Source organism: Leucopleurus acutus (assembly GCF_964270905.1).
Source record: "Leucopleurus acutus genome assembly, chromosome: 10".
In the NCBI taxonomy this organism is placed as follows: Eukaryota; Metazoa; Chordata; class Mammalia; order Artiodactyla; family Delphinidae; genus Leucopleurus; species Leucopleurus acutus.
Window position 1 is genome coordinate 61,702,300 of NC_139153.1, and position 15,345 is coordinate 61,717,644.

Sequence of the window (15,345 nt, forward strand, 5' to 3'; positions counted from 1 at the left end):
ATCTTTGTTTTGGCAAATACAGACATTCACCATGGAGATTTTGCGCCACAAGGATATTATTGATGAGCTTGTTAAATCTGGACATAAAATCATGAGCACATGCAGTGAAGAGGAAAAGCAGCCGATGAAGGTATGATCTCGTCCACATGACTGATGTGAGACTTGTGAGCAAACAGCATGTGTGGGGCTTTCACTCTGAGAAAAGCGCTTTTCCTTTATCCACAGCTGCTGTTTAAACAGCTAAGTCATTAGTTTCAAATAAGGCGTTTTTCAAGCTTATAGAATAAGAGTGAAAGGAATACTCCTTAAGGGAATCACCCTGGGGATAATCTTTTTTAATAGACAGAAAAGCTGTTAAGGTTTGAGTCCTTGAGTAACTGGGATACATTAAGCATCCAATTAATGTTCTCTGTATTATCACTGTTATTATCAGTATAAATTGTTATTCTGTATGTCAGCTGTTGTTTATTGGCTTCAGGAACATTGGGGCCGCTGGAGCTGAAACAAAACTCAAAGTATGTGGTTCTCCCTAACTGAAATTCATTCTGTATAAAGTTACAGTAATCTGTATAGGAAAAAAAGGAGCGGAATCATTAAGGAAGTATTCAGTTTATGTAGTTTTAACGATCCTTTACATTGATGGAAAACCAGCCATAAATAAAAATGTTTAGTTCATTTCATATTCAGACATCTGAGAAGCCTAAAGAAATTAATATATATTAATGCTTCTGGTAGGAAAATATCCCATGGCAAAAACAATATATACAAATGTATATGCGTAAGATCACATTTAAAAGACGGTGCATTGTTTTCAAGGTATACCATAGGCAAATAGTAGACTGTGCACTGTATATTAATACTTAATCTTTTATTTAAATACTCTACAGTGGCACTTCACTTGTTTATAATTTAATCTTTCCTTTATTATTTTTGTGAAGGTTCTGGTGTGAAAAATACAGATGATCATGAGAGAATTTTTGTGTTATTCTGTGGTTTATTGGATTGCTGTTGTGCTTTATCTTTTGCTTTTGGATTATGAAGTGAATTTGTACCATAATCGAGATCTCTGTGACCACCCCATAACATCAGTGGATAGCATAATGTTCTATTTTGCTTCTCATCTATTTAATTAATTTTGCTGACCAGCAGCTCCTCTTAGAATTTCATTTGTGAAAGAGAGTCCTTATGTTTTAACAGAAAGTAATGTCAGTGTTTCCAGGCTCATGCCAGACCTTTCTCTCACCTAGAAGACCTAGAAGAATGGCTGGAGAATTTTGCTTATTATGTTTGGAGAGCTCAGTGTCTTAGTCATAAAAACTTGAGGCTTTTTATTTATTCATTTTTTTGTGGTTTTGTCACCTAATTTTTTTTGTTTTTGAGAAGTTCTGCATGTCATCAAATCCCCTGATTTTTGACAACTGCATAGAAATCCACTGCAGGAATATATCATCCTTTACCAGCCTGATCTCCAGTTGTACTTTCAAGACATTTTTTACATTTTTGCTATTTTCTACATGTGTATATGAAATTTTTTTTATTGTAGTAAGAACACCCCATTAGCATACAATGGAATATTATTCAGCCTTGAAAAGGAGGGACTTCCTTATGCAACAACATGGGAGGGCCTTTCTTTAATTTAAAATGAACTTTTATACATAGAAGCAATTAAAATCGAACTAGCCTCTGTTGATTTATTCATTTACCATGCATTGTTGAGTGCTTACTCTGCACCAGGTATATTGTGCTGGACAAGCATTCTGGAGTATATATATGTGTTCCTTGGCCTGCCTGCCCGGTTAAACACATTTTGTCATCTGATTTTCTAGAAAAAACTGGACAAGGTATTGAAGAACTATGATGCCATCTGCCAGATAAACTCAGAGAGGTATCTGCAGTTAGAACGGGCACAGTCCCTGGTTAACCAGTTCTGGGAAACATATGAAGAACTTTGGCCGTGGCTGACAGACGTACAGAGGATCATCACTCAGCTTCCTGCCCCTGCCCTGGAGTACGAAACCCTGAGGCAACAGCAGGAAGAACATCGTGTAAGCTTGGTGCCAGAGAGTGCTGGAGACCCCATGGAAAGAGAATCACGATTTTTAGGGTGTTTCTAATGCAGACACCTTCTGTGATGAGGAAGTTTTAGCGTTCTGGTCTGCACAGTTTGCTTACCTCCGAGTTGCTGCCCTGTTGTCCAGTTTTGCAGTGGGACGACTCATGTGGGCAGGCACACTGTGTATGTCATCATGATGTCACAGCTTTTACAGTAGTTTGCAGTGTAAACTGAGTACAGAAACAAAATCATTGTTTTAAAATGTTAGAGAAATAAGCTTTCGAAGTACTTTCAACTGATCATGTTGAATTGCTTTCAGTGTACACTAATTTGACTAATATATAGTGGTTAGAGCCATCCAGAATGTAAGCAAAAGGTAGCAATACATGGAAGCAACATCAAACAGACAAGGACATTGAGCTTGGAGAAAATGTACGCTATAACAAATACGTCAAAATAGCATTGTTGTAAAATCGAATTCTGTGAAAAGGAAAAAATGCTGAAGTTTAAAGACAAATTGTCCCCCCACTTTTTTTTTTTCTTTTCCTTTTGTACATGGAAATATTTTGAAGTTCTCTACTTCTATAAGTTTACATGAGTAAACAAGAGAGTATATTTCCATCTACAAATATGTCATGTTTTAAACACATAAAATGGCATTATGAGGCCCTCATTTCAGTAGTCTCCGAAATGTTAATGTAGCTTAAAATTTTGCAAGGGTTTAAGTGAGAGGATTCAAGACTGTCAGAAGAAAGTCCGGAATTCTTGTTATTTATGATCTTGTGAACCTAGTTGCTCTCCCAGATCTGCACAAGATGTACCCTGAGACTTATCATTGTGTGTGTGCGTGTGTCAAGTTTAACTCAGGATATATTACATCATTGTTTGAAGTATGTAACATACTTATTAATCTTATTTGTTTACTTTTTTAGTGTATTAACATAGAAGAATATCTCTAAGTATTTGTTTAGAAGAGCTTTAGAGAACACTTTAATGCAAAATGGAAATTTTATGGCGTTCTATCTAAATAATTCAGTGGGAGACTTATAAACTATGTATAATTAAATTTAATTTTAGTAGAAAGGTTATTTTTGGGAGAAATCCTGATGCCTACCCACTGAATGATTTTTAGTATAAAATGTTTCATGGATTTCTTCTACTCTGAAGTGAGATCTGAATAGCTGTTTTCTAGGATAACATCAAATAGGACAAAAAGGATCATTATTGCATGGAATATTTCAAAATTGAGTTAATTTTCTTGTTTGGCATTATCTTTCAGTTCTCAAAACAAATGTATGATCTTTATTTAGAAAGGGAGCTTCAAAACTTCGTAGCCAAGTCTTCAAATTGTTCAAGCTAAATTTTACAGAATATTTGCAGCATTTCTTCTGCAACTCTACAGCATCCTCTTCACTGTTCTTGGGAACATCTTCTAGTTCATTCTAGCCAGGAATGAAAAATGGCCCCGAGAGCCGTGTTATAAATAAATGGTAGATCTCTTTTAAGTTCACATTAAGTATCTCCAGCATGAGTGGACTCTTAGGATAGCTGCCAAGAATCATTTGGTTACCTGTGAGGCAAAAGACATCTCCTGCTGGGCCCTTTCTCCATGTGCACACATCCCCAAGCAGGTATCCCGTGGCTTTTTTCTTGTCTGTCATGGAATGGTCTTAAGAAGGCTCATCTGGCCACCTCCCAGCAAAGGTGTCTCATGGTGATGCTGCACAGGTGAGATCTACTTAGACTCCAGGCCACTCAAGAACTTTCAGCAGAGATTCCTTACTTTACTGAGAGTCTCTTGGTAATCAAAGGGTGAGCTTGTTTTCAAACATGGCTTCGAGAATATTGAAGCCAGAGCTCGTGTGACACGTTTCTTCTCCATGAGATTGCATGGTGGCTGGTCTTACTGTCACCACCTCCATTCTGTAAAACAGCATGAAGATACCAAACAATGTAAAACACAAGTAGGAAATCACAGCCTGGACCACCCAGGGGCTGTGTAGATTCAGTAGACGTTCCTCCTTTTTTTTTTTTACAAATTGAATTTGTGTTTATTTAGCTCTTTTCCAAAAGAGTTTTGAGACCGTCTTCAGAAAAACTTCAAAAATAGGGATAGTACATTGGGGATTGTTCATGATGTAATGAACCAGTTTTCTCAACCACTTTGGAAATAATTTATATGACTGATTTTAGTGGCACTTTTAATAAAAATCCAGGTATGTGGCCGTCCTGGTGAGTCTGCTTGATGAATGATGGAAGTTAAAATATTTACAGGGAAAGATCGCTTTCCTCTAGACTGTCTTTCCTGAATATAATTTCTCTCAGAGAGGCTTTTCTTAGGGGCTGGATAGCAAACAGTTTGGAGACACATCTTCTGGTGAGGACGAGAAACTGCTGATTAGGGAACCCCGTGAATAATGGAGTACAGTAGAGGGCACCTCAATGCTGCACGGATGTCTGCCCCAGAGAAACCTGCAGGCAGTCACGGGAGACCCTGGATTCCGTGGAGTGTAAAGATTCCAGATTGATCCATTTCCCTAGAAGGAATGGGGCTCCACCTGGATTCCACACCCCCTCATTAGCATCAGTATCATTGTATCTCTTGATTAGATGATACTGTATTATGCATAATATTCATAGGTCACATATTTTTCCTTAAATACACTTTATAGATAATGCTCAGTATACAGCTGTGTATTTGATGGATTGATTATCCTTGCAGCCATTAACATTTAAAAATAAGTACAGATAGATTTGTTTATGTTTATATATCATACATATCATATATGTACATAGAACAGACTCACAGATATATAATGTAATATATATGGACATATTTTGTATTGGTTTACATATAATGTAATGACAATCCCTTGGGGGCTTAAATCCCCCTAACTTAGCTTTATCTGTCATTGTTCTCTCTCATCATTGTGTCTACCTTCTACTGTGCTTTTTTCCTCTTCCTTTCTTCCTCTCCCTCCCTCTCCCTTCCTTCCTTTTGAATAACTTTTGTATGTATCATGAGTGTGCAGAAAGGAATACAGAGAGTTATGGCTCAGTCTCTGTAGGTTGGGATGTAGTGAGTTCATAATCCTTTCATGTAATATGACCCTTGGCTAATACTCTCATCAGACTGTACTGCTCTCGGTAGGAAAGGCGTAATGAAACTGGGATTCATTATTTCACTCATCCAGCATTTTTGCATGTACCCTGAAAAGGACTTTGACATGACCAGACCGTTGTTTAATCTTTGTGTCAGGGGATCTCTCCCTGGCAGAGGGTTGTGCGTTCAGTGCCTTGTGACGAGAGGGTGTTTGTGTGGAGTTTCTTGCCAGCTGGATGTGCTGCGGATGTTGACAGCTGTACTGTGGAGGTGTGCCTCTGAGAAACTGAGACGCTGTTTGCTTTGTTATAGCAACTGCGAGAGTTGATAGCCGAACACAAGCCGCATATAGATAAGATGAACAAAACTGGGCCGCAGTTACTGGAATTGAGCCCGAGGGAAGGCTTTTCTATCCAAGAGAAGTACGTGGCTGCTGACACTCTCTACAGTCAAATTAAAGAAGATGTCAAAAAGCGGGCTGTGGCGCTGGATGAAGCCATTTCTCAGTCTGCTCAGGTAATGCTTTGCACCAGCAGTGCGATGGTCTCCCCGACAGCAGAGTGTGGAAAGACATTTCCCGGATCTGCTGATTCAATTCCAGCTAAAATTGTTTCACTGCATTAACTCTGAGTATTGACGTTTTGGTCTCTGAGGTGATATTTGCCAGTGTCCGATCCTTATATTTCTCCGCCTGCTTATATATAAATAAAACATAATTTTCAATGATTTAAGAAGCATACAGCTGTCATCGTTGTCCAGATACCTAAACAAGTGCCCATCCAGAGTAGAATGCAGTGTTTGCCATTGGAAGAGATGAAAGAAAGTGTTACTATCATCATTAATGAAACATTCCCAAGACAGCAATAGAAGAAAGACTATGAATGCTAGGCTGAATAAGAAGGAAAAAATTTGCAGTTGGAAATCGATTTTTTTTTTTCGTTTTGAAAATACCTTTTTCAAGAAGTTGATTTGCAGTTACCTACAGATTTTCCGTTTTGAAGGTTTTGGTTTTTATCGTTAGATACACTGGCATGAGAGCAGTCCATTTTCTGTAATCCTGACCGATGATTCCTTTAATGTTGAGGATAGTGTGGAATCTATAAATGAACAAGTGTTCGTAACTTTGCTTCATTGTCTGTGGTGCCTTTGCAAGTGGAAATTTAAAATTCTTTCATGGATCTGACTGTGTGTTTGGCCAGGAATTAAATATAAACTTCCATTACAACATCAGGAAGGTTTCTGGTTTTTTTTTAATTTTTAAACATTTTTTAGTTCAGGAAACTCATAACTTAAGAAATCCCTTTCATCTCATCAAAACTGCCCATGAATTTTACATTAATAATATAACTTTTCGAGGATGCCAAAATAATCAGTAAAAGTGAATAAAACTATCAGTGTTGATAGACAAACACCCAGATTATTGAACCTAATTTTCAAAGTTAATTTGAATTATGGTAAGATGAAGCACTAGTAAAATGCTGCTGTCAAGTGGTCCAATTATATATTAACATATACAGTTTCTTAATGAATTTACTCAGTTATTTGCAAGAAGCAGTCCCATCCCCATAAGCAGTGTGACACGGAGAGGTGCCTATGAGTTGTGATTTTAGGAATGTCTTCACACACCAGCTGGATATAACTCTTTGGATGGATGTGTTAACAGAAGGGCCAAGGTTTCATTCTTGACTGTGACATTAGATAGGTGTGTTATCATTTTAAATCCCACCCTTGGCCTCACAGGTCTTTTCCTCCATGAATGGCCCTTCTCTTTTACTCCCAGTTCCACGACAAGATCGACCAGATCCTGGAGAGCCTGGAGCGTGTGGTGGAGCGTCTGCGGCAGCCGCCTTCCATCTCAGCAGAGGTGGAGAAGATCAAGGAGCAGGTCAGTGAGAATAAGAACGTGGCCGTGGACATGGAGAAGCTGCAGCCTCTGTACGAGACCCTCAGGCAGAGGGGAGAGGAGATGATCGCTCGGTCCCAGGGCACTGACAAGGACATATCTGCCAAAGGTAATCCTTTCAGGATGAGGGAACCACTGAACTTTACTCAAAACAATTGTGAATGTTTCTTGACAGTCCAGTTGCATATCAACATGCCAGATTTTAGAAAAGGTATTGCAGATGTGACATGTTTGGGGTGGAAGGGCTGTGCACACCAGTCCCTTGTTAATGTCTTCCTGTGTTTGTGAAATCAGTTGAGTAACTACAACATGTGCCATGATACAAAAACCATATGTTCTCTGGGCCCTTTAAATCAGTTGGTTAAGCATAATGCTAGTAAGACCAAACCTAGGGGTATTTTTTCCTCTGACTACACTACTTTATGTCATGGGTACTCTGTTCCATAGCCACAGAAATGGCAACCAGGACCCTAGCCAAGCACCTTAAATGTCTGAGCTGGGGTCAAAAGGAAGGGCCTGTGCAGAGGTCAGTGGAAATTCATGGTAAGAGGACTCTAGAAGTAAGCCCAAAATATGTATCCTACTTTGTTGTGTTCCTGCGACTAAGCAGATATCTCTATTCTTGATTTGGAGAGCGTAAAGAATATACTAGGGCCAGCCTTGGTGAACTCAGGTCTCCCGTGAGTTCACATGCCTCTGAGCATTGTCTTTTGTCAGGAAACCTTGGTTCCGGAGGAGCAGGACACCCTCAGGTCCTGTATTTGCCTGGAAAGGCGGTTGGGCCCAGTGATACCCAGTAGACTAGGCTCAACCCAAATTTGGTCCAGGTTTAGATCCTTGGAAAATTGAATGATTGTTCCTGGGTGAATGAGAATGTTGTGCTTTATTGCTTAAAGGGTGTGTCTTTTTGATATTGTTCTGCTCTGTAGCTGTTCAGGATAAGCTAGACCAAATGGTTTTCATTTGGGAGAACATACACACACTGGTGGAAGAAAGGGAAGCCAAGCTACTGGATGTGATGGAATTAGCAGAGAAGTTCTGGTGTGATCACATGTCACTGGTGGTCACCACTAAAGATACTCAAGACTTCATCCGGGATCTGGAGGATCCTGGGATCGATCCCTCGGTAGTAAAACAACAGCAGGAAGCAGCAGAGGTAAGCAGAGAATCTCATTTAAAGTTTAAAAAATAGGGCTTCCCTGGTGGCGCCGTGGTTGAAAGTCCGCCTGCCGATGCAGGGGACACGGGTTCGTGCCCCGGTCCGGGAAGATCCCTCATGCCGCGGAGCGGCTGGGCCCGTGAGCCATGGCCGCTGAGCCTGCGCGTCCGGAGCCTGTGCTCCGCAACGGGAGAGGCCACAACAGCGAGAGGCCCGCGTACCAAAAAAAAAAAAAAAAAAGTTTAAAAAATAAGTTGTGGTAGCATGAATGTTGGATTCCTTTGGTATAAATATTTGGAATTACACTATTAGAATTTATATTTGGTCCTGAAAGTGGAATGCACAGAGATGTAGTAGGGGACAGAGTCCACCCACAGGTTTCCCATGGAGAATGTTTATTTAGAAAGTTTCTCTCCATCTCCATTGTTTCTGCCTTACTTCGGGGCCTCGTCATCTCTCTTTCTTGCCTAAGAAAGTAATCTGAGCGGTACCCCTGCCTGTGGAGTCTCTTTTCCCACCAGCCTCTAACCTTTTTGCCCATTGTCCCTCTAGATCTCCTCTTGCTCTCCTGCTGGTTAAAAGCCCTCAAGGCGTCCACTGCCTACTGCCTAAAGTCCAAACTACCTGGAACACAGTATCAGCCTTTTCCATCCCAGCCTAGCTCAGGCCTGTGTTTCCAAAGTCATTTTTTTTCTACTGCTCCTTTACCAAGCTCCTTCTCTTATGGCTTTCTCTGAAGCTGCCGTGCTCTTTCTAGCATCTGAATCTTTGCACATTTTATTTCCTTAGCCTAGAATATCTTTCCTGCCACTCTCCTTGGCAGATCCCACTCAAGCTTCAAGGTTCAGTTGGGTTGCCAGCCTCCACCCTCTTGTATACTCAGCTGAGTTAGTCCATCCGTATAACATTCTCATCATGCAAAGGACTTAACGCAGAGCATGACTTATCGTTGACTGTACCTCTGTCTTTCCCAGTGGACTCAGAGCCCCTTGAGTGGAATAGTCATGTCTAATTTTCTCTGTATCTCCGATGCCTGGTTTGGGGCATGTTCATCCTTGGTAAATAAATGCATCTTGAATGAATAAGTGTACTTAACCGAGAAAATGAAAGCAAGGTAGAATACTGCATTTCTGTCATAGTTTTTGTTTGTTTGTTTGTTTGGTACTTTACATGTCCTGGGGTAAAAATGAAAATCTAGAGTTAGATTATCCTAAATCTACTAAGCAAATTACATTAATTTGTGTGAAGTCTCTGAACTCATATGATACTTACGTCTATTTTAAATGTGTGTTGCCAAACTAGTTGGTTTAAAAAACAAAAACAAAATGGCTTTCCATGCTTTTCAGTATTGTCGATTTTTTTTTTTGAAAGACTTATTCTGGTATATGTTACATGGAATTATTTCCTAAATACTGTCTTTATAATAAGCATTTGACATTTGTTCCTCAAAGGACACTGATTTTTCTTTGAAATGGCTCTTGTGTTCCCTTGTTGAAAAAATTTAGTGCCAAAACTTAGAAAACAGAATGAAGAAAATAAAAATTGATTACAATCCTGCCTCCTAGAAATAACTACCATCAATGTCTTGTGCATCTTTTTAGTTTCATTGTGGTTTGGCTTTAAAGTAAGGCTGTCATTTCTTATTCTAGGTCATAAGGGAGGAGATAGACGGATTGCAGGAAGAGCTGGATATGGTTATTAACCTGGGTTCTGAACTCATTGCCTCTTGCGGGGAACCCGACAAGCCCATTGTTAAGAAGAGTATAGACGAGGTACAACCTGCATATTTTCTACTCTTATCAGAATGGTTTTTTAAAAGGATTTTTCTAACTAAAGCATATTTGATAGAAGTAGTCGGAAACTTAGCATATGATACTGAAAGAGTTCTAATATTTACATTGTAGTTAAATTCAGCCTGGGATTCTCTAAATAAAGCTTGGAAAGACCGGGTGGACAGACTTGAGGAGGCAATGCAGGCTGCTGTTCAGTACCAGGATGGACTGCAGGTAAGGCTTACAGGGTCTCCTGGAGGGAGGGATCAGGTGATAAGTGATGCTTACAAATTCACGCATCAGTATGTCCCCGGAGCTGCAAGTGTGATGCAGTTAACTCACCTGCTTCAATTCATGCTTTGCCTTTTCGAAGAGATTTCTGACACTGGAGATATGTACAGATTCATATACACCCCTAAACACATTCTTATACACACATTCAGTGAAATTTACTTTGAAAAGAAATATTTTAACTTTTTAAAGTGAAAGTCACAATATTTTTCATAAATGGCTCAACACCAGACAGTGAAATGGAGCTGAGTCTGAGCTCTGCTCTAGAGTTGAGTGGAATAAAATGAAAGGAGTAAACGCTATCTAAAAATGTCACTAAGTGTAGCACAAGTCAGATGTAAAGAAATTTGATTTGAAGCCAGTGTTCCCGGTGAACTAAAATAGATTTCTATTTTATTAGGTCATAATCTGTCTTGCAAAAAGTGTTTTCTTCTTTCCCATGTATATAATTCCTTTTAATGGTTGTTTTTCACATCACTCAAGGGTTCTCATTCAGTTCATTAACTAGTTTTTAAGTTTATTTTTTTAATATTAAAAATTCTCCTGTCAGTTGAGGCCAACTCAGGGATATTTCTCTCCCTACCTTCCTTAACTTTATTCCATTTCCTAACAGAGTGGCAGCAGTTGAATCCTTCATCCAACCATATGGAAAAGGCCTCTCTAAGTATTTCCATAACACCAAGAGAATATTATTTTTAAAGCTCAGATGAGAACATCTTTTCCCTTTTATTAGGCCACTTCATTTCTATATTTATAAAAATAAATATCACAAGTCCAGCTTTATGCCAGCAGAAAAGTGTTTTGAACTTTGCAAATATATAAAAAATTCACTACAAGTGACACCTTATTATAACCCCCCCACTCCTTTTTTTTTAACCAAAGTGATAATTTATTGGTTGGATAGCAGTGGCCAGTAACCAGTCAAGCTCTACGTCCATCTGTGAGGCCAGATCGTGATTTTCAAATTCGTTTGGTGGGTCACAGAGGTTGTATCCTCTCCTGGGGCTGGAGACGGCTCTGCCACCACTGCACCCGTTAGCCCCAGGAGGTCAGGGTCACAGCTGGACACGAAGGCTTGTCTCATCACCGTTGCTAGAAAAACAAGGCCCATCACAGGTCCTGCTGGTCCTAGGTCAGTAACATCACATGTGTGGGGATGAAAGGCAGTGATGGATTAAAAGAGCTGTAGGTAAGTGTCCAAAGCTGCAGACACTCCAGAGGTTTCAAGGTTTGATTGTAAAGTGAAAGGCATTTTATTTCCCAAGTTGCTGCTCACGTTCTTAGGGTTTATCATGATCAGTTTAAACTACCAGATATTTCCCAAGGTTTTTTTTCTCAGTACTGTATGGCCTGGCAACTTCATTAAATGGCAGAATAATTTTGTGTATTCAGAACCTGAAAAAAAAAAATGTGAGTGGAGCCTTTTTAAAAAAGATTGTTTGTGTTGCCTAAAACGAACAAGAAGATAGGAGATTTTGAAATTTTGTCGCAGTTCAGAATAATGGTCTTAATCATTATACGTGCAGGATTTTAATGCTAATCTCAGTAATACAGAAGAGTTTACTTGAGACAAATTATTTCACGTGCCAAACAGTAAACTTCTTGATTATTTGAATGAACAGATGGGTTTGAATCTTTTTCTCCCAATATATTTATACAATCTGCCTTTTAGGCAGACAGAGTACAGAGAATTTTATTTTGTGTGGTGAATTTATAAAACTTTTTTTCAAATAGACTTTTCTTGAAAGTTCTCAATATTCTAAGATTCTATTCAAGATAGAATTTCTTCTACAAATTTGGATGCAAAATTGGAGGTTTCACCTGTTTCATATTTGGGATAACTGTTCCAGTATGTTGCCACTTTTACCTTATTTGTAAAACAGGCTCATTGCTTAATATCTTTACAGATTTATGATTATACTTTTCTATTGCACTTGAGGTGTTGTAGTAATTTCAAATATACTGTTATAATAACATGACCTAACGTGTTTTTCAGGCAATATTCGACTGGGTAGATATTGCAGGTGGCAAATTGGCTTCATTGTCTCCAATTGGAACAGATCTTGAAACTGTCAAGCAGCAGATTGAGGAGCTGAAGGTATGGGTAGGAGCTGAGAAATTCATCAAACGTTGCATTTTTAAGTTCTTGATTCATGGGATGCTTTATGCAAATTTATTTTATATAATTGAAGTGTTACATTTTGATTATGGAACTGGTTTAATATAGTGCCCGCACATAATAGGTTATGTATAAGTGCTCGTTAAATAAAGGATACAAAATACTAGTAGTTTTTCTTACTAAATCAATTCCTGTTCATTATAGAAAAATCAGAAAAATGCAAATTAGCAAAACAAAATGTTATGTAACCAGAGTCAAGCACTCGTAAGATTTGATTTATAGCCTTTCATATATCCTCATACTGGGTGTAGGATGAGGTTTGGGGGCGTGTGTGTGTGTGTGTGTGTGTGTGTGTGTGTTTGACATATTACATATGTATACTATACTGTAAGGATTTTTAGAACTTTATTATTCTGTAGTGTGTTATTGTCACTGATACATATACAGCAACATTTCTGTTTTCTTTGTTGTGTTCAGAGTAATTCAATTAGTCCAACAGGCTAAAGAAGGATCCCGTGAGTGGATGGGATTGGATGGGATCATAGTGTTTCCCAAAACGTTTGTTTTGTAAATGCTTGTTGTTTCCCATCTGCTTTCCTCTGTAATTTTTTTCCTTTGTGGTTCTTGATCTCCAGCTGTGAAAATGGCTGAACCGTTTCCTCTGAATTCCTCTGTGCTGATGCTCATTTATCAAAGTGGGAGCAGCTATTTCCTCCCTAATTTTAAAGTCTCTATCTACAGAGACATCACAGCCCTTTCAATGAACTCTACTAGATTTTTACATAAAATTATTATCTGGCTTTAAAAGAGTAGCATTTTTATCTCTAAGTGTGATATAGAATATTTCATTTAGAAAAAAATTGTTTCTTCTTGAGAATTTTACTGTTACCATCATTAGATGGTGATTTTTTTTTTTTTACTCTGTCTGCTCATGTAGTAAACACATGATATCCTTTATGTACAATTACAGGTGTGGAGGAGGGGTTTTTTTGGGTTTTACATATATCTCAGCAGTTTTCATACGCACACTGGATGAGGTGCTTGCCCTTAAATCAGGTGTCTGAAGTTGCATCTCCCTTCATCCACTTACTAGCCAAATGGCCTCAGAAAATTTGTCTAACTGCTCTCACTTCTGTGTCCTTACCTTAATTGGGGATAAAATGATTTTCTTTATAAGTTTATTGAGAACAACTTGACTATAGCAAGTGTTCACTATGCTTTTGTTATTATTTTTAATTATTATTTTAACTTGCTTGAAAAAAATTGATACTGCTTAGCCATTAATTCTTTATTATTTAATTATTTACTATTAGAGATTAAAATCAATACTTTATGAAAAGACAGTTTCCTATTACATGTAACCACTGGCTAACCTGTATTGGTTGGCAAAGCCAGGATTATTACCTACATGTCATTAAGCACCAAGTGAGAGTAATGTTATTCTGAGTCAGTGCAAAGGATAAATAAATACTAATAAACACAGCATAGCAGGGAATTCCCTGGCGGTCCATTGGTTAGGACTCAGCACTTTCACTGCCGAGGACCTGGTTCGATCCCTGGTCAGGGAACTAAGATTCCCGCAAGCCGCATAGCATGGCCACAGAGAAAAATAATATAAATAAATAAACAAACACAGCATAGCTACAGAAAACACAGAGCGTTCAGTGACTGCAAGATGTGTGTGTGTTTTGAGCAGGAAATAATGTGAGTTTCTTAGAGATTTTTTTTCTGGGTTTCATATATGTCAATATATTTTTTGTTTTCTTCTTTCCTATAATTTCAGAACTCATTTATTGAATATGTATAATTAGACCCTGGAAGAAGTGCATCCTTGAAATTTGTTAGTTGTTTATTGTAGAGAACAGAAGTGAAATAGCAAAATTATAAATAAAAAATCGTTCCATCAGAAAACATTGAATGAAAAGATTTCTTTTTTTTAATTTAATTTTTATTTTATACTGGAGTATAGTTGATTTACAATGTTGTGCTAGTTTCAGGTGTGAGAAAAGATTTCTTTTCATCATTTTTTATCTACAGTTTTTTCATCAGTAAACCCTGTGTTAGATTTTATTCCTCTTCACCCCACCCCAATAAAAAGTGTGAATTAGAACAAACATCTAACCTGTAGAATTTTTGTTTGTTTAAAGTTACTGAAGAGAACCTGCTGTATAAAAATATAAATAAAATAAAATTCAAAAATTCCAAAAAAATGATAAAGTTACTGATGTATAACAAATTTTCCTTGTATGCCTCCTTTTTTAAAAAATAGCAATTTAAGTCAGAGGCGTATCAACAACAGATAGAAATGGAGAGACTGAACCATCAGGCAGAGCTCCTGCTAAAGAAAGTAACAGAAGAAAGTGATAAACACACTGTTCAGGACCCACTGATGGAGCTGAAATTGATATGGGACAGTCTGGATGAGAGGATCATCAATAGACAGGTAAATACCAATTTCAGGTTCATATAATAATGTAAAATAACTGTTAAAAAGTAAAATTAGGGGATCCTGGACATAAACTTCAGAAGCCCCTAAATTCTTTTATTTCCTTGGAACTTTTCCTGCTTCTCACATGCTGTTTTTTTAACCACAAAGTTTCAAACTTAAAATATATGAGGATATGATGATTGGGCTTCATTGGATTTGCTTAAAGACTTATGCAGCACAAAGCAATTGAACAGTTCACTCTTGTTTTATAAATGTGGGTCATCCATCCTATCAGACTCGTGGATCGATTGTCTTCCTCTCTGTCTGCAGCACAAGCTGGAGGGCGCTCTGTTAGCACTGGGGCAGTTCCAGCACGCACTGGACGAGTTGCTGGCGTGGCTCACGCACACTGAGGGCTTGCTCAGCGAACAGAAGCCTGTCGGAGGAGACCCCAAGGCCATTGAAATTGAACTCGCCAAGCATCATGTACGTAGCTGTTACTGCATCCTCTCTTTCT

The 15,345-nt window shown here is 38.4% G+C and overlaps 1 protein-coding gene across 15 annotated transcripts in view; it reads left to right on the plus strand.

The window, feature by feature from the left end:
• The window catches only part of DST (dystonin), a 558,750-nt gene that overhangs the window by 495,712 nt on the left and 47,693 nt on the right, over positions 1-15,345 (plus strand). For all 15 annotated transcript variants that reach the window (XR_014326489.1, XM_082847286.1, XM_082847281.1 and 12 more), the window contains 10 exons: positions 23-130; positions 1,827-2,045; positions 5,469-5,672; positions 6,937-7,168; positions 7,989-8,215; positions 9,868-9,990; positions 10,123-10,224; positions 12,278-12,379; positions 14,670-14,843; positions 15,159-15,314. Coding sequence is in view for 14 of the 15 variants with exons in the window: in XM_082847286.1 (XP_082703412.1) it covers positions 23-130; positions 1,827-2,045; positions 5,469-5,672; positions 6,937-7,168; positions 7,989-8,215; positions 9,868-9,990; positions 10,123-10,224; positions 12,278-12,379; positions 14,670-14,843; positions 15,159-15,314 (1,647 nt within the window). In the remaining variant the exon portion in view is untranslated. The remainder of the gene's footprint in view (positions 1-22; positions 131-1,826; positions 2,046-5,468; positions 5,673-6,936; positions 7,169-7,988; positions 8,216-9,867; positions 9,991-10,122; positions 10,225-12,277; positions 12,380-14,669; positions 14,844-15,158; positions 15,315-15,345) is intronic.